This window comes from Eptesicus fuscus, chromosome 4 (assembly GCF_027574615.1).
Source record: "Eptesicus fuscus isolate TK198812 chromosome 4, DD_ASM_mEF_20220401, whole genome shotgun sequence".
NCBI classification, from domain to species: domain Eukaryota; kingdom Metazoa; phylum Chordata; class Mammalia; order Chiroptera; family Vespertilionidae; genus Eptesicus; species Eptesicus fuscus.
In genome coordinates, this window is record NC_072476.1 from 105935190 (window position 1) to 105960943 (window position 25754).

General features: G+C 40.1%; 1 protein-coding gene across 1 annotated transcript in view; it reads left to right on the forward strand.

Moving 5' to 3' along the window:
• FYB1 (FYN binding protein 1) overlaps positions 1-25754 on the forward strand; it is a 79140-nt gene that overhangs the window by 28157 nt on the left and 25229 nt on the right. The window contains exons 2-8 of the mRNA XM_054715306.1: positions 10110-10266; positions 16707-16753; positions 18293-18312; positions 18746-18777; positions 19824-19944; positions 22318-22477; positions 23029-23173. Coding sequence (XP_054571281.1) covers positions 10110-10266; positions 16707-16753; positions 18293-18312; positions 18746-18777; positions 19824-19944; positions 22318-22477; positions 23029-23173 — 682 coding nt within the window. The remainder of the gene's footprint in view (positions 1-10109; positions 10267-16706; positions 16754-18292; positions 18313-18745; positions 18778-19823; positions 19945-22317; positions 22478-23028; positions 23174-25754) is intronic.

The window sequence follows — 25754 nt, forward strand, 5'->3', positions numbered from 1 at the left end:
CACACAAATAGAATGTCTTATAAATATGTCCTTAGCCTCACTTTTAAACATGGAAATGCAAGTTGAAATGTCATATCTTTTTTTTTTTACGCATCAGAATTGTTAAAACTAAAAAAGTATAATAACACACAATGTTGGTGGGGTTATGGTAACACAGGTATTCTTTGGGCTAAAAGACCTACAAGCTCACTAACTGGCATTATTTACCAAAATGTTTCCTGTTTGTTTCTTTTGAACTATCAGTTTCACTTTCCTGAATTTATCATACGGATACATTTACACTATGGTCAAAGGAATAAGTCCAAGAATAATTTTATAATTGTGATTGTCTAATAATCCAAAATCATAAACATATAAGAAACAACCTACAGTTCCTCAAAAGGTTAAGCATGGAGTTACCTAGCAGTTCTACTCTGGGCATATACCCAAGAAAAATGAAAACATGTCCACACAAAGACTGGAACGTGAATGTTCATACCAACATTATTTATGATAGCTAAAAAGTGGAAACAACTCAATGCTCACCAGTTGATGAATGGATAAATAGATGTGATAACCATACAATGGGCTATAATTCAGCCAAAAAAATTACTGAAATCTGCTACAACATAAACTGCAAAACAAGTAAGTGAAAGAAACCAGTCACAAAAGGCCACATATTATATGACTAGAGGCCCGGTGCACGAAATTCGTGCACAGGGGGAGGTGTCCCTCAGCCCAGCCTGCACCCTCTCCAATCTGGGACCCCTCGAGGGATGTCCGACTGCCCATTTAGGCCCGGTCCCAGTAGGATTGGGCCTAAACGGGCAATCAGACATCCCTCTCACAATCCAGGACTGCTGGCTCCCAACTGCTCACCTGCCTGCCTGCCTGATTGTCCCTAACAGCTTCTGCCTACCAGCCTGATCACCCCCTAACCACTCCCCTGCCACCCTTATTGATGCCTAACTGCTCCCCTGCCAGCCTGGTCACCCCTAACTGCCCTCCCCTGCAGGCCTGGTCCCCCCCAACTGCTCTCCCCTGCAGGCCTGGGTCCCCCCCCCAACTGCCCTTCCCTGCAGGCCCAGTCGCCCCCAACTGCCCTCCCCTGCTGGCCATCTTGTGGCAGCCATCTTGTGTCCACATGGGGGCAGCCATCTTGTGTGTTGGAGTGATGGTCAATTTGCATATTTCTCTTTTATTAGATAGGATTCTATTAATATGAAATGTCCACAACAGACAAACCTATAGAGACCAAAAATAGCTTAGTGGTTGACTGAGGAGGGGAGAGGGGACAGAGAGTGGTTGTGACTGTTACTAGGTACAGGGCTTAGTTTTATGGTGATTCATATGTTCTAAGATTGGATTATGAGGATGATGATGGATAAACGATTGTAAATACACTGCCAAGGAATTGTATGCTTTAAACCAGTAAATTACATCCTGATAAAGTTATTAAAACATAATCTAAATATCTATCAGTGATGAGACCTGCCAAATAAAAACTATGGTAAATCCATGCAATAATGAACTCCACAGCTATGGGAAAAAATAATAATAAAAATAAAAACTGATCGTCCTATTTGTGAGAATGTAAAACAATCTCTTTTTAAAATTAAGTTAAGGAAGCAAAGTCCAGAATAACGTATTTGATTTTACATTTGTGTAAAAATAAAAAACGAATGGAATACTTCTAGCAAGACACATAAGAGTTTGATAACAGTTGTCTCTGAGGATGGGGCCTGGGATTTAGGATCTAGATGTGAGGTTTTCTTTTCAGTATTCCCTCTTTTTATTGAATACTTTACTGTACATATTTATTTGGTAACAAAATATTTTAAGCTTTTTTTTTCTAAGGGAAAAAAAAGTCCAAATCTATACTAATAAAAGATTAATATGCTAATGAGACCAGGAGACCTTCCAGACATCCTTCTGGACAAAGCCATGGTGGTGGGGCCAAGACAGAGGCAGTTAGGGGTTATCAGGCAGGCAGGCAGGTGAGCAGTTAGGTTCCAGTGGTCCCGGATTGCAAGAGGGATGTCCGACTGCTGGCAGTTGAACATCCCCCGAGGGTCCGAGATTGGAGAGGGTGTAGGCTGAAGGACAACACCCCCATGCACAAATTTCATGCACCAGGCCACTAGTCAATAAAGAAGGAAATGCCCTGCTGTGAATGTAGATGCCCAGCGCTGTGGCCATGCCCGGGTGCTGACAGAATAGAGCTGCTTTCAGATGGTTACCCTTTAACCAGGGAGAAGATGAATAAATAAATGAGTAATTTATGGGAATTTTAAAGAAAAGAAAATTAGTATAAGAAAGCACATGGGAGTGCCCCGCTCACAAATGAAGAAAAGTGCTCTGGACAGTGTTAGGCTGCCGGGTGTTACCATGAAGGAGACAGCCAGCCAGCCACACTACACTTAAAGGGCCCGGGCTCTTCAGAAGCCTGCTGTCCACACAGTGGGCAGATGCACGGAATTAGCATGTTGTGTCAGGCACAAGTGGCAGTTTAGAATAAAAAAGTTTAAGTTATTAAAAGTCTGAGTATTTCAGTCCCTCTACACAGATGGAGTAAATGTGCCCTCAGAGGCTTATCAAGGCCCTGTTCAATGGAGAACACAGTTCTAGGTTCTGGGATAATTCATAACTAGAACACCTATTATATGCTGGGCAAGTGCACATATTGTTTATAATTCTCATAGTCCCCCTATAAGCTAGGAATCAGTAGTCCCATCTTAACAGGCAGGGCATACAAAACCCAGGGAAGGGAAATAAATATCCTGTGTCCTACAGCCAGTCCTTGATGAGATTAGGAGTCAAACCAGGTCCGAATGACACCAGCACATGTGGTAAGATCTTCCCGAGACTCGGTCCTGAGGTGTGAGTGTGTGTGTGTGCTAGGGGTTCCGTGATGTGTGCACCTAGGTTGATTTACAAATCATCTAACGTGGAATTCACCAATTAGACTCCAGAAATGCCATATGGTGGCTAGAACTTTTTCCCCCATTTGGATGGGCAATAGCTATGTGCCTATCCAGGCCCGGAGAAACGAAAAGTCTATATTCTGTTAATGTAAAAAACCATTGAAACCTGTGAAGAATTTTTGTGAGTTTATTTGAGCCAAGTTGTCTGGGAAGCAGAACCTCAACGAATTGAGATAATGCTCTGGAGAATGGAGGGTTACATCTGTATTTATACATTGCAATCAAAGGAAAGGGATGAAGGTGGGTTACAAGAAATCCATTGGTGATAGATTAAGGAGGTGGGATAAAGCAAAGTGGGGGGGAAACCTCTGGGATAGGGTAAAATGTGAAATGATGGACATATGCTTCTTTTACAGAGATGGATACAGGATAGTTTTACATAATTAACTTGATAACAATAACAATGAGGGAATGTCCTGGTGCCATTTGTTGTGCCCTGAGGGGTCCGGGTAAAAAGGAAGTTACAAGTTACCCAGACATTTCGCAGATATGTTATCTTAGAGACAAAAAGACAAATGGGCTCAGTCAAGATCTAAGTTGATCTTTGTCAGGGAAAATACTGGCCTAGGACATGACTACCCACCATAACCTGTTTGTAGTTAAATATTTAATTTCCAGACCATCTTTTGTGGTTATTTTAGGTCTCTGAGTTTGCAAGACTGCTATGCAGGCCTCCCCTGAGCTTGTCAGGTTAGCATGTGGCCCCTTTCGTCCACAATTCCGAGTTGCCAATTCAATGTCTAAATCCTAGGGAAGGCACATAGTAATTCCCAAAGAATAAATAAACATATAAATGCCTTCAAAATATTTGAAGTCAGGATAACTTGGTAGTAATTTTATCCGCAGCACTCCTCTCCTTTGTGTGATCATGCTTCATGTTTATACAATGCTTCAGACTTCTCAGGATGCTTTCGTGTATGTGTATATCAGCTCTTCTGATCCTTAGACCCCGGGGAAGTGGCTGGAATGGTATTCCTGCCATTGGACAGATGGAAAAACTAAATCATGTGGACGTTAACTGATTTGCCAAAGACAGAAAAAGCTCTTTGGTGATAGAGCTGGTGGTAAAGTCCAAGTTTTCTAATGGCCTGGCCTAATTCTAAAGCATCCTAGCAAAACCAGAATCAGGAATGCCTGGCCTAGGGTCAGGGATTTATTGTAATCGAGGGCAATTTGATGCAATGTCTTTGGGTTTGTGAAGGAATCCGACTAAAAAGGAAATGGAAAACCACAATTCTAAATGCTCCTTAGAGTTCTGGGACGTGAAGACTACAGGTACCTTCTTAGTCAAAAGTCATAAATGTCAGAATCTATGGGGTACCTTTCCTGAATCCTCATAGACTTTTGTGTTATAAGCGTTATGTAACAATATTTAAAACCAGCATGTGGTTTGCAGAAAAATCTAAAGCGCAAAGCTTGTGAAATAATGCAATCTCCTTCTTCTATGAGTACACTAGCACCTTTATTGTGTCTTCATTAATCATCCCTCCCCCTTCTCCCCATTCCTTCTTTTTCCTCGATTCTCTTTTTCTGTTTATGGAGTTTTAGATGCTGACAGAATGCCATCACTTTGGGGAGTCTGTGTTTGAGTGAATCTGGAGTCACCCTCAGGGCAGGGCCAGATAACTCCTGGTCCCGCTGACTCATAGGGGGCCCCTCCTAGCCGTTTCCTCCTCATAAAATGACCTTGGAGTTCCACCCATCCGGGTGTGCCTGAGCCGAGGCATATGGCTTTGTGCAAAGCCTCTTCTGAGCTTCCAAAATTACAGAAGATGAAAAGTTTGAACCAGAGACTGTTAACTTCCCAGATTCTTGAGAGCTGTTTTCGTGTCTATAAGATTTTGCAATTTCTCTCCCCTCCGTTCCCAGCCCACCTCATTTTTGTTTTTCTGTAACCAGTATGAACTGTTCCCTAATACAAGTACAGTCAGTCCTCTTTTGGTTTTTGCCATTAGTCTCATTTTTATTATCGTTAAGAATTTTATTATTAAAATTATTGCATCTGTTGTGGAAGTTCCAATGTTACAGCAAAACGTTAAGTCAAGCTCCCACTTGACTTTTTTAGCAAAACACCCAGTTTCTCCCTGCAGGGGTTCAGAACAGGCCTCCCCAACATGTGCCACTTTGGCCTGTGAATCATTTGGAGCTGAAGGCAATTGAGACCCTGCAGGTGCACAAGAAACTTTGATCTCTCCTTTAAAGCATATAAACTAGGAGCCTCGCTCACAGTAAGTTATAGTCAGAAATGACTTTGTATGACCTATCCATGAGGCAGGGCAAATGTCTAATTGTTGAACATCTGCTCTTACCATCCTGTAAATGACTTTCCTCCCCTCAGAAGCCCCAACGTGCCTCACCTCATCCTTAGCTCGGAATGTCACATAGACCTCAGTTACCTTTCCATTGCAGAGCCTCTTGTGTATGTGGAGTTCCATACATACGTATGTAAGGAAACTTGGTGACCTTCTCTTGTTAATCTGTTCTGTGCAGATTTTATTAGACCAGCTAAAAGTACTTTGAATGGTAGAGGAGAGCTTCTTCCTCCTTCACATCCTTCTCGAACGCTCAAGCTCTGTTAAAATGCCCAGGAATACAGTTCCTGGATCTGACTTGGGATGAGAGTGGGCATTAGGTGGCAAATTTACCTGATTAGCTCACTGTCACGAAGTCATCCTGCACTGTCCAGGAGTCAAGTTCTGCCCACTGCTGTGGGCCCCATATCCCTACACAATTCTGTCATTTTTGAGGAAGGAGTACCAAGTGGTCTTTTCAAATGCAGTATTTTACTTTATTTTTATAATTTTTGTAATCCTCACCCGAGAATATTTTTCCATTGATTTTTAGAAAGAGTGGAAGAGAGAGGGAAAGACAGAGAGAAATATTGATGTGAGAGAAACACATTGATTTGGTTGCCTCCTGCACGAGCCCCGACCAGGGCCGGGAGGAGCCTGCAACCAAGATACATGCCCTTGACCGGAATCAAATCCTGGACCCTTCGGTCTGCAGGCCGATGCTCTATCCACTGAGCCAAACCGGCTAGGGCAAAGGTCCAATATTTTAAAGCCACAGGCAATAACCCCTAAGCCTTGGAGGATAAGATCCATAAATAGATCCATTTGGGGTATTATCTCTCAATTTTATATCTCTAATTCTTGATGCCAACTAAACTCTAAGCTTGTTGTTATTTTCATTATTTTATTTATTTTATATCTTCTAAGTTTTTTAATGACTTTATTTCAAATTCCTCAATTCCATTCCTTGAGACTTTTCTTTCCTGCCAGCTCACATCAGTCATTCATCTTTGGGGACCCATGTTCTACTAGCTCCTAAATGTCTACATTCCTGCTATCTGGTTTCCAAAGTCAAATTATGATATATATTATAAATTCAACATTCAAAACACCCACATGTGTGAATATGTGCCTCAGAATGACTTTGCCTTCTCCAAAGCCAGTTCTGCCCTGCCTGAAACTGAAAAGCCTTAGGAAATTCCACTAAGAGGAAAGGTACCCACTGGAAAAGCTGGGCTTACACTCAGATCCTAGCAAAGCATAGTAACGTGTTCATTTGAACTTACCAATAATTTCCTTTTCTTTACTTTGAGGAGCAGTAGAACATGGCAGAGAGGCCAAAGACATTATAAGAAACTAGAGGCCCAGTGCACAGGTGCGGTGGCAGGCGATTAGGGCAATCGGGGCTGCCGGAGGTTGGCTGCAGGGGGAGGGACCACAGGAGGTTGGCTGTGGGAGCACACTGACCACCAGGGGGCAGCTCCTGCATTGAGCATCTGCCCCCTGGTGGTCATCATAGCGACCTGTCAACCAGTGGTTCGGTCACTTAGGCTTTTATATATATATAGATTGCCTAAGGTTCAAATTCCAGTTGAGTTTGATCCCAACTTCTATCATTTACAAACTCCCTGAACTTGGATAGTTTTCTTAACTATCAAATGGAAACAAACTAACAGCATATACCCAAGATTGCAAATATGAAATGCCTAGAATGGTACCTGGCCCCCCCCCCCAAAAAAAGTGATCACTTTATGTTATTATCATTGATCTCAGAAATTTCCTATAGATTTAAAGTGTGTTTCTTTTTTACTTATTTTGTTATAACCCACCCACTCTTTCCATCACAACAGGTTAGATGTTTCCTTTTGAGAATTCCAATATTACTACTTGTATGTTGGTATACTTTTAAAAAAAAGTCCAGATTGAGATTTTAGAGCCAATCACTTTTCAGTCATGGATGTCTACTTGCTTTTGTTCCCCTGAAAAACTAAGGTGCTTGTTCTTAGAATTATTTTGTGTGCATGCAAATATATTCCTTGTAGTATTTGAAAGTGACCACAGATTTTGAAAATCAAATGTTTCGCTGATCAATGCTGGTGGAGCCTCGGAAGACTTTAGCACATGTCCCCCAAGCTTCATGAGGAACAGGGCACGTAAACAATTGGCTTAGAGCCTCATTCAGCCAACCAGTCCCCCTCCATCGCTCCGCCCTGCTTTCCTCTGGCTCCGTTGTACTCTCAGGCAAGCTCTCCCCTGCCTGTGGCCAGGTGGCGGCCCACAGCTCCAGGGGCACCCCTGGAGTTCCCAGTCCTGGGGCAAGGCAGGCGTGCTCTTTCCAGGTAGCCCCAGTTATGACAATGAGGGAAGGGAGAATAGAGGCAAGCAGAGCAGCGGGGCCCACAGAGGCCCACTCGAAAGTCTCATGAGTCTCTGTCAAGATGAGCAAGCATGTGGGTTTGGGGGTAAGTCAGTTTGTAGAGTTTCCAATTCCCCAAACCATGTCTGTAATTCCTCGCCTCCAGCCCTTAGATAACTCTCATCTGGTAACACCTCCTGCTTGTCAAGTGTTTTTCCATGAAAAGATGTCACAAGTGGCATATGTGCACAATGGTTCATAACATCCACTCACAGTCGCTTATTCTCTTTGTGTACAGCTTTTAAATCACTTATGAAGCTATCAAACCGCATAATTTACAAATTAAAATAACAAGATACCATTTTCGTCTGCCATGTCCAATAGGATGATAAATGTTTATTCCATAATAAAAAGAGGCATTTCAAATCAGCAAGTAATAGCTTATTAGATAAATAGGGCAGGGGCATTTGATAAATGATTTAAGAACAACAATAACAATAAAAACCATAAAAATAAATCCTGATCTCAGGCCTTACTCCAAAATAAATTACTAATAGTTTTAAAAAGTTAAATGTAAATGCATACATACATACTAGAGAAGTCAAAGAAAAAAGAAGGCGAATAATTATATGTTCTCAGCGTGGGAAAGATCTCTCTAAATGTAATTCTAAGTGATAGATTTTATATGTAAAAGAATTTATTTATTGATTTAGATGTAGAGAAAAGACAGTAAATCCTACATATCAAAATATTGAACTTATGACAAAAATGAAATTGATATACTATTTCTAATAAAAATATCATCAGTTAGGAATTTTTATATACCTGATTTATAAGGGAACTACTTTTCCCTACCTCAACTCCCCCGAAACAGCTGCCAAAGAGATGAGCTCCTGCTGGGAGGATTGCGCTGGCTGGGGTGTCCCTAGTCAGAAGCGCAGGGCCTGAGCAAGCTTAGAGCTCCAAGAAGAGGACTGGGATAGTGAGGAGAGAGGGCAATGTTCTTAACAATTACCACAAGTGAGAAACTTTGGAAAGAGGTGGGAATATCTAAAAGGAATTAGGACGCTTTTTGTATAATATGTCATTGAAAAGCCTGCCATTGACCATTAAGGAAATTTACAGTTAAGTACTACATTTTCTTTAAAGGTTTTGAAGACTTTGAAGATTTGATTGTTTGTGGCAAGGTTTGGGGTTGTCTTTGTTTTTTTTTATTTTGTGTTTGTTTGTTTGTTTGTTTGTTATGGACAGGCAGAGGCAGGGGCCAAGCAGCCACATTATTCTCTCTAGTTTGTCCACGTAAGAAGCAAAACAATTAAGATCCTTAATAAAGAGGTTTTATGAACCAATAAAGAAAAGCAAATACTATTTTTAAAATAGGCAAAGGATTTGAATAGATAATGCCATTAAAATGAAAAATGGTTTTAAAGATGAAAAAAGTGACCTCACTAATGCTTAGACATGTGAAACTAAAACAAAATGTTTTTCAAGAGGCCACCCCCTTTGCCTTTCAAAAAATTGCCCCAAAGCAAAAAGGACACGAAATACAAACTCTGCATTTAGGAAAACCAGGCAACGTGCATAATTCCTAAGCATAAGGTATGAAATCAGAAAGTGAATCGGGGACTGGCAAAGAGGACGAGGGTCGAAGCCAAGGCTGGAGATACAGAGACAAGTGATTTGATTCATTATTTAGCCAATGGAACCTAGACAGTTTATAGAAATAAGCAATGGTATGCTGGCAAATGTGGAACAATTCTCCAGGAAAAAAACATGTGTATGTGTGTTATGTCTACATACATACATGTAATAAATTGTATTGATATAAAGGATATATAACACACAAAATACTGATAATAAAATATACAGTACTTTTTGTTGAAAATTCCATATAGCCCATTGTTAATTTTTACATCTGTAACCAACCTATGGTTGCAGTTAATGAAGGAGTGTAGCTCTAACTTGAATGTTGATTAATATTTTCACTTATGTTAACAAGACAAATGTCAAACAACAAAGATATATGTCAGACCTTCACTCACTTACCAGTGATTGAGTGACTACTTTGCTGAGTTGTGTAACAGTTTTCAAATCCTGGGAAAATGTTTCCTCAATGTTTTATCCCGTTCACAATGTAATATCTACAGAAGCAACACACTTTTAAGTTTCATCTACATGTGTTCATTAACTCCATGGGGGTGGGGGGTTCTTAAACAATATATAGGTGTACAAAGTTATCATGTTGTACACTTAAACATCTTACAATTTTACTTGTCAATTATACATCATTAAGGCTGAAAAAATAAAAGAAATGGGACATTAAAAATGCCATGTCCCATAATACTTGGAATATTAGACTCTTTGAAGCATTAATTCAACTTAGGATGCATTTCTTACATTTTTATGTTTAAAACTCTCAATTCTGCATACTTGGAATAACCAGTTCTTGTATCTTGAAGACTTGTCTTAATTCATGGTATTGTTTGTTTTACCTCTTAGGTACCAGCAAAGGCCAAACGCCTTACTCAACAGCCTCCCTACCACCACCTCCACCACCCCATCCGGCCAGCCAACCGCCATTGCCAGCTTCTCACCCAACACAACCACCAGTCCCAAGTCTACCTCCCAGAAACATTAAACCTCCTTTAGATCTAAAGTAAGTAAAAGGTTATCTTGTCATTTCTTTGTCAGTCTCTTGCCATAGATTTCCAAACTGTGCTTGGCTGAATGCTGAGGGTTCCGTGGTAAAATGCTGGGGACACAAAGGTGGACAGCTAACAGGGAAAAAGAATGTCTAAGCAGCTGCTCTCATACCTCCAGACCCTTGAGCAACTCTTATTTACCTGCTTTTACGGTGGTTTTTTCTCTTAAGCATTCATCAGAAGAAAATGTCTACTGCCTTTTTTAAAGTTCTGAAGCATTTTTCAGGTCAGCACCACCACCATCTCTTTCCCCATCATCACCAACACCACCACCATCATCACCATCAGCCCCACCACTACTACCAAATTTTACTGACAGCCTATGATGTGCTATGCATTTTACATATATAATCCTTATAATTGTAATGAATTACTCGTGTTATCATCATTTCACAGATGAGGAAACCGAATGCTACAGAAGCTAAATAGCTTCTCCAAGGTCACACAAGAATAGAGCAGAAACTTGAGCCAATGTCAGTCTGAGTCCAAAGTAAAACAAGTTTTCTCTCATCATTCAGTTTTTGGGCTGTTTTTAAAACCTAGGAAACTTTTATTCAAGCTTAAATTTTCTTAGAGGGTACATTTTAGAAATTTCAGAACTACATGGGTGGCTATGCATGGACTCTTTATCTGTGATTTACCAGAATAGCTGGTCGAGGAAAAATCAAGTGGAAGATTGGAGTAGAATGAAATGTTGTAGGGTTTTTTATTTGAAGTATTCAGACTGTGGCAAGCATGGATCTTTATGGCAAGTGAGGCTAGATCTTCTCATTCTTCTAGAGAATTGCTTTCCATGATTCCCCTTTTCCACAAGTAAGTAATATTGAGCTGCAGTTTGCTTTTCCTTCACTTCAATCCCCTACCAGATTGATGTTCTTTGCAATTAAAGTCTTAATATCCATAATCCGTATAATAGAGCCTGTTAGTAATAATATCTGATTGACAGCTTTCTTTAAATGTTGATGATTACAATTTAGAGTGGGGGTTGGAAACATGCTAGTCATGGGTAGCCTCCAATATGTTTCACTTTATTATGCTTTGGGAAGATTCAAAGGCAGTCACCAGAAGGTGTTAGAGCAGATAAATGACTATTACCTTCTCTATGGCCAATGACGTACGTTCAGATGAACTGAATACCCTTCCAAACAGTTAAGTTTATAAATTCTAATTTAAGTCTCTAAAACCCCATGATATCCAGCTACCAAATAAGAATGCAAGCCATCTGCCTACTAACATATAAATGCTAAATAAATATTAGTTTAATTAAAATAACTAATTAATATGTGTTCTTCGATATGTGATTTCCGTGTAATTACTTTCCTTTCATATGTATTCATCCTGTGTCCTTTTCTTAATTTCTTTTCTACTTTGATAGATTAACCCACTTGATCTGAACTTACTAGTAGTACTTTTGAATTTTATGATGTGACCCTATCCCAGCTCCTGGCTTCAGCCAGGCTTCTGGGTCCTGTGTAATTCCAATGAGAGGTTGTATGAAATAGCTTGAGCATGAATTCCTGAACATTTACAAGACATGAAGACTGGTACATAATAGCTCGATCAAAGAAATGTGAAAAGAAAGAGTATTTGGCACTATTCCTGCTGTTTGGAGGTCCCCAAGTCCCCCCATATGTTTGATGGTTTACCGAAAGGACTCACAGGGCTAACCATAGATAGTGCTGATGGCTCAGGTTTATCATAGCAGGCCTCAGTTCTAGGGCCGAGAACAGACACATTGAGAAGGTCCTTCAGCTATGAAAATGCAATGCACGTGTGATGCTGCTTCCTCAGAAAGCCTAGCAGAGACAGGTTTTGATTGAAAGCTGGTCATATAGGCACCTGCTACCTAGCAACGACCAAAATGCCAGACTTCTAGAAAAGAAGCAGCCGTTCATCCTAATCACAGTGTTCATCAAAGCACTCTTACCGCCAGGCAGCTTTTCTTATCAGTGGAGGGAATTCTTTAGAAGCTGTGTTTCCAGATACAAGCCAAGGGCCAACGTTGGTAGCAGATTCTTCTAAAAATAGCAGTTGTGGGCCTGCTGTGCTAACCTACTCCCTGGAATCCACAATGATGGGGTGGGGAGTAAAATGTTGTAGAAGGAAGAAAGGACTTTATAAACAGCCTGGTAACCTGTACGGCTATTTCTTAAAGATGCTGGTTAGTTTCCCAGCTTTGCAGGGAATTCTTGCAAAGTTGAAAAGGACCTGCTGATCAGCCAGGCTCTAGTTCTTATTTGATGAAAATGACAGCAAAAGCCACCAATTGTAATCAACTTTACCTTACCCTTGTTTCCATCTTATTAAGGACTTCTAATTAGAAAGTCTGATTAATTTAAGAGTTGACAACTTCACAAAATACTTACTCTCAGAAGAAAGATGGAGAGGAATAAGAGTCTTGGATGTTATATTGCCTAGATCAACTACAGGGTGTCGCCCCAAAATAGCTCAATTTTGAAAATGAAATATATGTTAGTAAATACTGCCTTTATAATTTTTCAAAGTGTGTGTATCCATTTTTTGGGACACCCTATGTAATTGGAGCTTCTCAAAGTTGATTGTCAGATGGAGAGAATAGAGGAAATGAATGCTAAAGGACATCTATAACATAATACTTTTATATAGTGAGAACTTCTAAGCTGTCATCAGAGAGCTCAAGTAAATTCCAAAATGAAGAAATATCTGGGTTAGAAACTTTCCCCCTAGTAGAGGAAGCTAGATAAGACACAGAGAGGAAATGAAAGCAAAATGGGTCTTGATAGTCTGGCTCAAAATTTTACATTTAATGTGAGAGGGAAATTGATGGAAAACTCTTTAAGTATAATTTTAAAATATGGGTGTTTCTGTACTTTTCTCCACACCACCACCCTTCAAAACACACACCTGGTGTCTCCCTGGTGCCCCCTCTGCTGGCCTGCAAATGCCATTCCTCCCATCTCCAATCAATGGCCACCCTCAGAGTCAAGAGCTAATAGATTATTTTACATTCACTCAACAATTACTGTTTAAGCCACTACTTTATGCCTTTGTAATAAGAGTTCAGGAAGTAGTGAATAAAACAAAGACCCCTGCCTACCTGAAACAGGGGCAAGGGAGCAAAGGAGTAAAAATAACAAACAGGTAAAGGATATACTGTCGTATGTTAGGAAACATTGAATGCTCTGGGGGAAAATAGCGCAGGGTTGGGTGGTGGCGTGCAAGAGTGGGAGTGGGGTCAGTGTGTTGCAACTTTCAACAGATGTGAAGGTGGCTCCCTTCTTGGAAGGTACACTTTAAAGTTAGCAAGGTGAGGGAGTTAGACATGCAGACACCTGTAGAAGAACAGTTCTAAGTGGAGAAAACAGAACAAAGGCCTGGAATGTTCAAAGACTAGGAAGGAGGTAACGGGCTGGAGTAGAGCAAGGGAAATGAGACAGTAGATGAATGTGGAAGCAGGGAGAGCACTTAGGCAGATATTGCAGAAACGCAGGCAAGACATAGAGGGGCGTCTAACGAGGGTGGTGTGCAGATTCTGAATATATTTTGAAACAATTTGGATTCGGAATGTGAAAGGAAATGAGGATGGAAGATGGCTCCCAGGTTTTTGGCCTGAGCAACTCTGAGGATGATGTTTCCATCAACTGAAATGGGAGAGGCTGCAGGGGAGCAAGTTTGGGGTGCAGGAGGTAGGAGGGCGTGGCTATGCAAAGCTTGAGGTGTCTCTTAAACATCCGAGTGGAGACGCGGAGGAGGCAATTGGGTATAAGAGTGATGAGTTTGAGAGAGAGTTATGGTTTAAAAATATACATTTGAGAGTCAGAGGCACATATTCCACACTTAAAGTCACAAGACTGTTAAGATTCCTAAGGAAGTGAGGATAACTAGAGAGAAGGAACAAGCCCTGAGTCCTGGGAGAAGAAAAAATCAGGAAAGGAGAATAGAAAGAAACAACCAATAAAGCAGAAAAAAAAAAAAAACACAAGAAAGAAGGTAGTGTTCCCAGGAGGAAGCAGTGACTGACTGTGTCCGAGGCTGCGAGGGCCAGTAAGCGAGTGCTAGGCAGATCAGTGTGGGTGGAAGTCTCAGGAGCAGTGGGGACACAGGCCTAATCAAAATGGCAATGTAATACCTTAATCAATAAAGAAAGAAAAAATGGCTTTAAAAGAACAAGAAAGGAAAGCAACTGGAAAACTCAAGTACAGACAGCGCATTAAAAAAAGAAGAGGGAAGCAAAGAAATGGGGCAGTAACTAGTGAGAAAACGGAATCAAGATTTGTGGGGGGTTTTTAAGATGGAAGAAATAAAAGCCCTGGCTGGTGTGGCTACATGGTTAGAGCGTCATCCCGCCCACCGAAGGGTTGCAAGTTCGATTCTGATCAAGGGCACATACCTGGGTTGCAGGTTTGATCCCTGGTCCTTGTAGGTCATAGCACTATGGGAGGCAACCAATCAATGTGTCTCTCTCACATTGATGTTTCTCTCTCCTCTCTCTTTCCCTTCCCTCCCTTCCATTCCGTCTAAAAATCACTGGAAAAAATATCATCAGGTGAGGATTAACCAAAAGAAAAGAAAGAACAGCGTTTGTATACTAATGAAGATCCCATGAAGAGGGGAAATAATAGTGGCAATGAAAGGGAAGCCTTCCTGGGACCAGGGACTAGAGCAAGTGGGACTGGTGCTCAGGTGCGGGCCTGGCTTTCCAAGGAAATAATGGACTAGTGAGGCTTACAGGGGTGGGGTCTGCATTGCCCAAGTCAAGAAGACAGCTCTCTCCCTGGGATTCAGGAAGGGTTTCAGGAGACAGAGTGGCCTTTATCACCTGCCTGCTCCCCAGAAGTCACTTGTAATTATTTCACTCAGGTCAGGGTGCCACAAGAGTGGAAAAGTTTGGAGGCAGGTGAACATTAGAAAGAATAAACAGCTTTAAAAATAAAGTCGAGGAGGCCAAAGTTATATCGTATTTTAAATTGTATTGTCTCCCCACCTAGTGGTCAGAAATCAGCTAGCTATATTTCCTGCTGTTTTCCTCAGACAACCGAGAGGAACTGAAATGCATCAAAGAGCATCTTCCTCATGATTAGTGTTCAACATCAGTGTAACACGCTTTTTGTGCTATTTTAAATTTTCAATTATAGTTTTAACAGTATGATGAATTGTTCATATGAAAACAGAACCTGCGGTTGAATATTTTAGTACACAAAGCAAATTACATGGTTATTAATAGTAGTGAGACAGGAAAAGTGAGGTAAGAAGAAATAATAAATAACGGGAAGTGACCGAGGTTGGAAAAGGAAAGGTTAAACAGTTCTTTTCCTAAGGTCATCATAGTCGATGTAAGATTTGGTTTGGGTTTCTTTGGGGGGGTGGCTCTAAAATGGAAGGAAAAGTAAGAATTTACTATTATAACCTTTCTATTCATTACAAATGCTTTCAATTCTTCCCGATCGAGACTTGCCGCATTAGTGTGCACTGCCATTGGCTCACCTGACTTCATCTGCAGAGCAGTGGCTTCCACAGCCAGAGGGGTGTTTTGTTTTGTTTGTTTTGTTTGTTTTGTTTTGTTTGTTTTGTTTTGTTTTGTTTTGTTTTAGGGGGAGGGGGGTTACAGAATGTATTTTCTTAGGAGAGTTCTTACCCAGTAGTTGCTATTTTATCACTGAAGTAAGAAACAAGATCACCTGATTATAGGGGAGAGGAGAGGAAAGTGGTGAATAGCCATTGAGATAGATGCAAGAGAGGGTTGACCAGAAAGAAAGTGTAATTAGATTATAGAACAGTGTAGAGGGTACAGTCGAGATTGAATGTCAATTATTTATAATATCCAGAATCAATAAAGTGGCGATTTTCTCCAGCTATGCTAATCAACTGTAGAATAAAAATAGAAAATGTAGATGTTCCATAAATAATTAGGGATTTGCCAAGCCCAGGCATTAATAACTGTGTAGAGCCGTTGGAGTGAAGTGGTTTGAAATGAAGCACCTTGGGGTCCAAGCCACACATGGTGGGAGTAAGTTTGGGAAAGAGAAAGGAGTCAAAGATTAGAATTAAATCTCTTGGGTTTCTATACCATAAACCAAGCAAATGCCTTCAGAATCCCAGAATTGGATTATTGATGTGCTGCTATTTTAACAACACAAAAAAAGCCTATTGCTGCCCTGAAGCAATGGACCCACTGTATGTGCTCACTGTGAATGGACAGTTCTGTGCTCAGCCTCCCGATGCTCCATGTCTTGGCAGCAGTTGCAGCATAGATATAGGGCTGAGCCTATTCTAAGGACTTCTGAAGTTTTTCATCAGAGCAGATATTAAAGAGAAAAGAATCAAAAAATAATCATTTTTATTTTTTTCTTATTTTTTATTGTGAGGTGAGCATCGACTTGTTCTATTTTCACTTTTTCTTCTTTCTTGTTTCCAGAAGCCCCGTCAATGAAGACAATCAAGACGGTGCCATGCACTTTGATGGTAAGGGGCAAAAAGGTGTTTTATTTATCCTTCTGTTACCTCATATTATAGAAGTTTAATCATTCTCATAGGGTTATTAATGGGGCATCATCATCATTATGGATCCATGCAAGTCCCTTCTCTGGTTTTATTTATTTATTCATTTTATCACCATGACCTGCTCTCTTTCCTCTCTTCCCCTTACCAGAGACAAATAGTCTAATGTATTTAATGTGTATGTGTCTGTATATATTCTTTGCATACTGTTGTGTGTATACATTTCAATTTACATGAATACTATGTTAGAGCTCACTTTGATCTCTTTTATTTTTTTTTTTCACTCAACATCTTGTGTTTTGGAAGACCCATCCATGCTGCTATATGTACTATATTTAATTTGTTGGTGTTAACTACTGCATACATTCTCCATGTATGTACTCCATGGTATGCATGTTAAGTACTCTATGGTATACATCCTATGCATTCACATTTTACATTTCACTCCAACTCACTAGTACAACAAATAATAATTCCGTGCACCTTCTTGCCCCCATTTGGACCCCTGAGAGACTCCTTATGGAGATAGATTTACCCGGCAGTGGCATGGCTGCTCCTATGCTGTGGCGTGTTCGTTTTGATGGAGTGGGAGCCGAGGGCTCTCCAGAAGCTCTGCACCTGTGTCCACGCCCATCAGCAGGGCAGGAAGGTTCCCAGATGCCTACCTTTCACCAGCACCTGGTGTTATTCAGCTTTCCGATTGCTTCCAGTCTTACGTGTATAAAATGATACCTCGTTTTCATACCTCTGCTTACTGTTGAGTCTGAGTACTTCACTTGTTTATGAGCCTTCATGTTTCCTCTTCTGGAAGTTGCTGGTTTATATCCTTTGGCCATTTTTTTCTTGGGGTTGTTGTCCTTTTCTGGTTGACATGTAGGAGGAGTTTCTTGTATTCCAGATATTAATCCCATGTGAGTTGCAGAGATTGCAAATACCTCCTCTTATTCTGTCCATTGTCTATTAACTTAGCCCAGGCTGTCCTTCACGGAACATATTAAATGTTAATACAGTAAAAATTATTAATTTTTACCTTATAATTTAAGCTTTATAAGTTTTATTGGAGAAGTCCTATCTCTAAAGTCCTATGTCTAGGGAAAAAGTTATCTTATTTAAAAAAATCTAATTAACTTGATTTATTTGATACATGAAAGCAAATCGCTGGGACCAAGTAAGTCAAAAAGGGAAAACTAGTTGTGATTTTCTGATAATAACTTTATTCCAGAGAAGCCTGTAGCAAATGTGCATGCCTTTCATAAAGAGAATGAAGGGTGTCTTCATTATCTTATGAAAGCCAATGAAATGATTTTATAATTAAATGACAAGTATCAAAAAGCCATAATAAGGTTCTAAACCACATATTCTATTTTGTACTTCCATGTCTTTGATAAAACATATGTTAGATTATGAACTGTCTGTAATATTATATTACATCTAATAACTCTGTATCAAAGTGCTTCTTAATTACAGTATGTTAAGTGTGATTCTTTTTTTTAACCCGTTTAGGTGCTGGAAATCTAGATGAGGTCAGTTTTTTTCTTTCTCATATTATATTGCTGGAACTAGATTATTTAATAATCATTTTGATTCATTTTTATTAGTATAAACTAACAAATGAAAATTCTTACAAGATATCTTTCCATTTATGATCTTAGTTCATCTAAAATGCTTGAGACATTAAATACCAATTGTTACTCTGACTCATAGGAATTCTGTGGCACTGAACATAAACTTAAGTCTGGCTACACATCTGAATTATATAGCAGGAGATAAAATGAAATCTTCTGGGGTTTACTTTCATGGTCTATCTCTAAAAAGGAAAAAAATTATTTTAAATAAGCCAAATGTACATACACTTAAATTTATGTTTGTTCTACTAAGTGCTTGATCTATGAAAATATGTGTATGCTCCCTTTTTTAAATAACTAAACTTAATTCTTATTCATGTTTTCTTGACAGGAAGAAAGTGATGGAGAAACATATGAAGACATGTATGAGTTGCATTTTTTCCATGATATTTTTCTTCTAAGATGAATAGAATGACTTGTAGGTGGGAGAATGGATGGATATTCAGCACTAGGCAGGGAAAGCTTTTTTGTTCAAATGACTGAGATATAATGGTACCCTTTATTTTAATACAAAGGACTAAAGAGTCTTTTATTGTCTGAAGATTTCACAGAGAACTCTGTTAAAACGCTGTTGCATGAGAGACCAGCATATTTTTAATATAATTTTATTGGTGAAGAGAGGGAGAGAGAGAAACATCAATGATGAGAGAGAATCATTTATCTGCTGCTTCCTGCACGCCCCCTACTGGGGATCAGGCCTGCAACCCAGGCATGTGCCCTGACCAGGAATCAAGCTGTGACCTCCTGGTTCATAGGTTGATGCTCAACCACTGAGCCACATAGGCAGGAAGAGAGACCAGAATCTTGCCTCTGGATCAGGCGTCCTCAAACTTTTTAAACAGGGGGCCAGTTCACTGTCCCTCAGACCGTTGGAGGGCCGGACTATAGTTTAAAAAAAACTATGAACAAATTCCTATGCACACTGCACATATCTTATTTTGAAGTAAAAAAACAAAACGGCAAAAACACCCGCATGTGGACCACGGGCTGTAGTTTGAGGCCGCCTGCTCTAGATAGACCCCATGTGTGTTCTCTGGTACCTGTGAGTGCATGGACGAGAGAGAGAGAGAGACAGAGACAGAGAGAGAGAGAGAGAGAGAGAGAGAGAGAGAGAGAGAGAGAGAGAGAGAGAGCGAGCCTTTATAAACAGTCTCTTCACTTGTTGCACAAGCTGTAGGAAAAGCAGAGCCTTTGGAAGGAATCCTCTCTGTGTGCCTCCTGTGGGCTTTAAGAACAATCACACATCCAGAAATGTTGACCACCTCCCTCCCCCACCCGCCCACCGGCTTTTTACCTTCATGTGACTTCAGATACTATCTTCAGTTGTGGATAGAAACCCCTCTGGATAGTGAGTCTTATCACATCAATGCCTACAGCTGTTGAAACAACCTAACAATGTTTATCCACAGAGAAGCATCCAAAGAACGAGAGAAGAAAAGGGAAAAGGAGGAAAAGAAGAGATTAGAGCAGGAGAAAAAGGAACAGAAGGAGAGGGAAAAGAAAGAACAAGAGATAAAGAAGAAATTTAAAGTAAGAGCTTGCTTGCTGACAGGTGGAAAAGAGTAACCTTTTTTTATAATTGTCACACAAAAGGGGCACCTTTCTTGAAACCTTACATGGCTGGAGAATTAGTTGTTGTTTTCGAAGGAGTGACTATCTTCACAACAGACTTGTTTTTGTCCAATATGCTCCCTTATCCCATGTAATACGATAAAATTCCAATAAAATATGGTGGCTTATACTTAGTGGGCACCCAGGAAATCAGTTGACTGAGCGAATGAATACTCAGTCACTCAAGTCCATTGTGGCTCTCCTCCTTACACACTCCATATGAACCTACTTATGCTGTGAGCTTTGGACCACACACATCTCTGGGGCATGTATTATAGTAGTGCAAGGGACACAAGTGTCTCCGGATGAAGTCATCTGGAGACACTTGTCTTAGAATAAAGTTTCTCTGAGCTACTCTAGCTGCCAAGGTCTAGACCTGCCTTGATTTTAAGCGTATGTACACATTGACTTCTGATACCTGCTGTTTCTCAGCCCTCTGCATCCACCGGGATGTCTGACCTCTGTCTCCTCTAATCTCTGATTCTGATTGTGTGACACCTATTACTACCACTGACACTATATTGCCTGCTCTCTTCTCTTGGCTTCTTGAATGACATGGCCCATCTGGGGTGGGTCTGGTATGTCAGCTATATTTTAGAGTGAGTTACAAAATTATTCTTTACTTTATAAAGGATTCATATAGTTTTCTTTAAACATTGAATTCCCCTAAAATAATTACTACATAGTTTGAATTGTAAACATTTTATTTATATATAACTTCTCGGTATATTTATTATATCAAAACTAAACTTCGACAACATGGAGCAGGGAAAATGTAAAGCTTAGTCGGTTGAGTAGATGTGGATTCAAATTCCAGCTATACATGTTTGTTTTGGAATTAAATAAATTAATGCACATAAAGCACTGTATCTATTATAAGTTCTCATTAAATTTTTAAAAATCTTACTATATGTAAGTAAAATTAAGATTGCAATGTGAATAGTAAAACATCTTACTCTTCCAGAATGTATGGCTCCAACATTTATATTTTTCAAGTGGAACATATGAAAAATTAATTTCTTAAATGAACGTCTTTGCAACACACATTTTATAAAGAGAGAGTTTATAGTTTTGAAGGAATTATGTGAAGTTTTTCCTGTGTTTCTTTTGTATTGCTTCACTCATTCATCCAAATAACATTTTTAGTAAGAAAATTATAGTGTGGGGGAATCATACCACTAAATATGAACTCAAATGTTTCTCAAGACTAGGACTTAACAAGCTATATTCCTCCCAAAAACCTTAATAGATGTCAAAAATAAATAAATAACTGTAAGAACTGCTCCATAATACCATATTTCCTTAATTCTAAGACATAAAATATTTTGCATTTTGAAATTCTGAAATTAGGATGCATCTTAACATTAGTGGCACATCATCATTTAAGTTAAGCTGTTTTATTTCTTTCTCAGAAGTACATAATGATTTGTCTCACTATTCATAGCATCATAAGTTCAATAAAATGAGGCAAAAGTCACAATGCATATTTGCATATCAAAAGAGCCAAGAAATTCTGTTTTAGAAGATAGCAATTTAAGATTAGAAAATTAGATCTTTAGGATTTGTGTTCTAAACTAGATGATTCCCCTGATGTCAAGAAACCACTGTACTATTCAGGATATTAATTTTCAAAACCTCACCACATTTGTTTGCTGGGTTTTTGTTTTTGTTATTTACAAAGCTATTTCTAAAATGTTATTTTTTTTATGGCAGGTAATGTCTACTCCATGCTCATACACAGACAATACCACAAACTTAGGGAAGAAAAGGAATGAATGAAATTGCTTTTCCCACGAGTACACCGCCCCCCCACCCCCATCACCTACTCCTCCCTTAGCTGTTCTAGGCCTTCTAGAACCATCGGAATAACTTCACAATGCGGTGTGAGAAGAAACCTTCCCGTACCAGGCAGACCACCCAAATATCCCGTAAAAACACAGAGAGAGCACCCTGAGTGGATTATCGTACATATGTGGTATTTGGTTATCAGTGGCTTCCTTTGCAAGCCCTTCACAGAGTTGCTACGGTCCACAGACCTCCACTCTCTCCGGGACCCAAGCACATGCACCTGTTCTTTGCTGGCCCTGCCTGACCCCTGGGAGTTTCCCCTCACTGCTCCCATAAGAGCATTCCCAGGAATGACATGCCCCCTCCATTTCTAGTTTAAACCTGTAGCGCTTGGAAGCAGGCAGGTTGGCAAGTGGTGGACATACTGGCTTTCAAGCTGCATTCCTCAAAGATTCTCTGAATAGCAAAGAAGCCTGTGTGATTGTTTTCTTTTCCTCTTTGCAGCTCACCGGCCCCATTGAAGTCATCCATCAAGCCAGAGCTTGCTGTGATGTCAAAGGGGGGAAGAATGAGCTGAGCTTCAAGCAAGGCGAGCCTATTGAAATAATTCGCATCACGGACAACCCGGAGGGGAAGTGGTTGGGCAGAACCACCCGGGGGTCATGTGAGTGCACATTTTCCGATGACTTCAGATTGTCCTCTTTTGGAGCCAAAAATGAGAAATGCGCCAATGTTTCCAGAGCTGCTCATAACCATTGAGTTAGGAGCTTTGTTCTGGGTGGACAAGGATAGGAAGGTTTAAAGTGACAGGTGTACTAGTAGTTCCATCTTCACTTGGTCTGTGTTATCTTTTAGTGGGGAACAATGTAAATGTTTATTTTACTCCAGGGAGGAAAGAGAGCATTAGGCATTAGGCTCCTCAGTGGTGTTGGGTGGAGGGAGGGAGAGGGGGGAGTGGCGAAGAGAGAGAGAGAGTCATGTGAATCACTTTGGAATGTTGAAAACAGATTCTAGGCTTACTCCAAACCACAGCAGCATAAAACTTGGACAAGTTACAGTAAAACGTGTGTCTACATGGGAAGTCTATGAATCAGAATTGCAAGCAAAGAAATCAGGGGCCACTTTAAAGAGCAAATGTGCAATTGATGTTCTATTCCTAGCTTTCAACTATTTAAGCTGCAGTCACCTGAACATAAATCATTCCCCTTTCGGTAGATGGCTATATTAAAACCACTGCTGTGCAGATTGACTATGACTCCTTGCAACGGAAGAAAAACTCTCTGGGTCCTCTTTCATCGAGACCCGTTGAAGATGACCAAGAAGTGTATGATGATGTGGCAGAGCAAGATGAGGCTAGCAGGTATGTGCAAAGCAACACAGCTCAGACTGTCTCCTCGCCAGGGATTACGGATTTTAAGGCCCTTCTGTATTTTACCTTCCATATTTCCTACTGCTCTCTACCACTAAACTGAATGACCGTGTACAGTAAGTTCAATATGGGCGCAAGGCCATTTGGAACTCCAGATATTTTTGTTTTACTCTTTGTTTACATGTATCAAATACTCCTTGAAAAATAATGAGCCATTTGCCCGATCTTGACAAATAGGTCATCGTTCCAAAATGCTGTTCTATAATATTCATTTGACCTTAGGGATATGATGCCTAAAATAAATATGGTTTTGTAAAATATGAGGCATGAAATATAACACTTAGGTCTAACAAATAATGAAACTTTTGTTCTGACATCTTTGAGCCTAAATATATTTGTTGTTCTTATTTGAACATATAACATAAAATAAGTGAATGCTTTTTACTATAACTCTACTTCACTCTTTAAAAGTACAAAAGTAGCCCGGTTGGTGTGGCTCAGTGGTTGAGCCATGGCCTATCAACCAGGAGGTCATGGTTCAATTCCAGGTCAGGGTATGTGCCGGGGTTGCAGGTTCAGTCTCCAGTAGGGGGCATGTAGAAGCCAGTCAATGATTCTTTCTCATCATTGATGTTTCTATTTCTCTCTCTCCCTTCTTCTCTGAAATCATTAAAAATATATTTAAAAGTACAAAAGTAAAAACTCAATTCCCTATGATCCCTGTGTATCAAATAAGGGGCCGACTTTCCATTGCCCATTCATTCCACCAGGTTAGGATGAAGTTCCCGCACACAAATCCTGGGAACACCTTCCCACAGCCGAGGAACCGAACAAGACATGGAGGAGCCAAGAGGAGAGAGGAGGCAGCTCTTCCCACGTCCCTTTTCTTCTCTTCTTTCCCGTCTCCGGCTTCCGTTTCCTTTTTCCTTGCCTCTGCCTATGTCTCTTTTCCCTAGCTCCGATCTTCCTCACCCATTCTTCTCCTTCTTGCTCTTCCATTCCCCTTCTCCTTTCATTCCTTCTTTCCTCCAATGTCTCCCCTTCCTGGTAAAATCATAATCTCCTCAAGTTGAAGGAAAAGGAGAACAATGTCCACCCCAGCAACCAACCCTAGTTTTCCTCGGCCCACATTGTGGCATCGGGAATCCACCACTGTGGTCCCCAAGCACGTGATCTGTGCTAGATCTTCTCTCTGGTAAAAATGTGTGCCTTCTTCATCACTCAGATTTCAAAGAAAAAAAAATGTTTTAATTACCAACCATTAAAAAGAAAGTAAAACTATCAAAAATAGTAACATACTTTCAAGACACATGAAGAATTAAATTTCCCTCTTGTGGTCTTCCCCTCTTGGTGTTAATGAAATTGGTTGTGTTTCTTTCTGACAGTTTGGTCTAAAATGAATTATAGCCTGCAATGCCTTCTTACCATGTTTGCCCATAACTTACACAACATACATCAAAACATGCAACATGTGCACTGGTGTTTACAGATCATGAATTGGCTTTAGTCATCAAAAACCCATTAACCTAGTTTGGGAGTCAGTAAATGTCAGTTTCAAGGTCAGTTGAAGTTCTACATGGTCACAGTCTGAGATTTACAGAATTTTGGACATATATCTTCTACCTATATTACCATGTTATAGTATGTTTATCTTTTAGTTATTTTTCCAAAATCACATTTCTCTTGTTTGGGGGCTGAAGAACTGCATCGTATTAATAAATACATGTGTACAGTGATGCACATACTCAAGAAAAAAAAATCCACAAAAAAGAAGGATATTTTTTTAATTGAGCATTCTTTAACCATACTAGGTGAATATTTCCCAAACATTACTACCTTCTCCATCTCATCAAGTCCCTACATCCCACAACTCTAAAAGACATGCTCCAGTTAGTAGACATGTAGCAGAGAATCTTCTATGTAATAAAATGGAACTGGAGGCATGGTTTTAATGCTCCAAAATTTAAACAAGTATAAAGCTACAATATTTACTAGCCTCTATTCCTCTCACGCATACTTAATAAGAAAATGAAAGAAGAGACGTAATTTCTACACAAGTTTTGTTTTTGAAACTACAGCTGCTGCTAGCAGGGATCTCATAACAGAACATGCTTTGTCCCTAGAACAAGAAAAGATGCTGACGATAGCCTAGCCGGCAGCTTGCCCTGACAAGAATAAGAGACAGCCCCCTCCTCTCCTCCCTCCTCCAGTGCCTCCTGGTCCCTTGCACTCCTTACTCTTTCCTGATCCCTCCCGGGGAAGGAGAGCTGACTGTGCACTACAAACTCTGAGCAGACACAGGCTCAAAGGCACAGGTCCTGACAGCTGTCCTCTTTCTCTTCTCATTTAAGACAATTTCTGGAATAAATATGAAGATGGAAAGAAAGGAAATTACAAATGCAAATTCCAATCCTCCATCACACAGCAAAATTTTTCTATATATGTTTCCCTATCTTTTTCCTTCCATTTATTCTTTTTCTCTTTCCTTCTCTTTTCTCACACTCTCCCTCTCCTTACCTCTCCTTCATCTGTTAAATGTTTTGTATTCTGAACAGTAGTTTGAGAAAGCTAA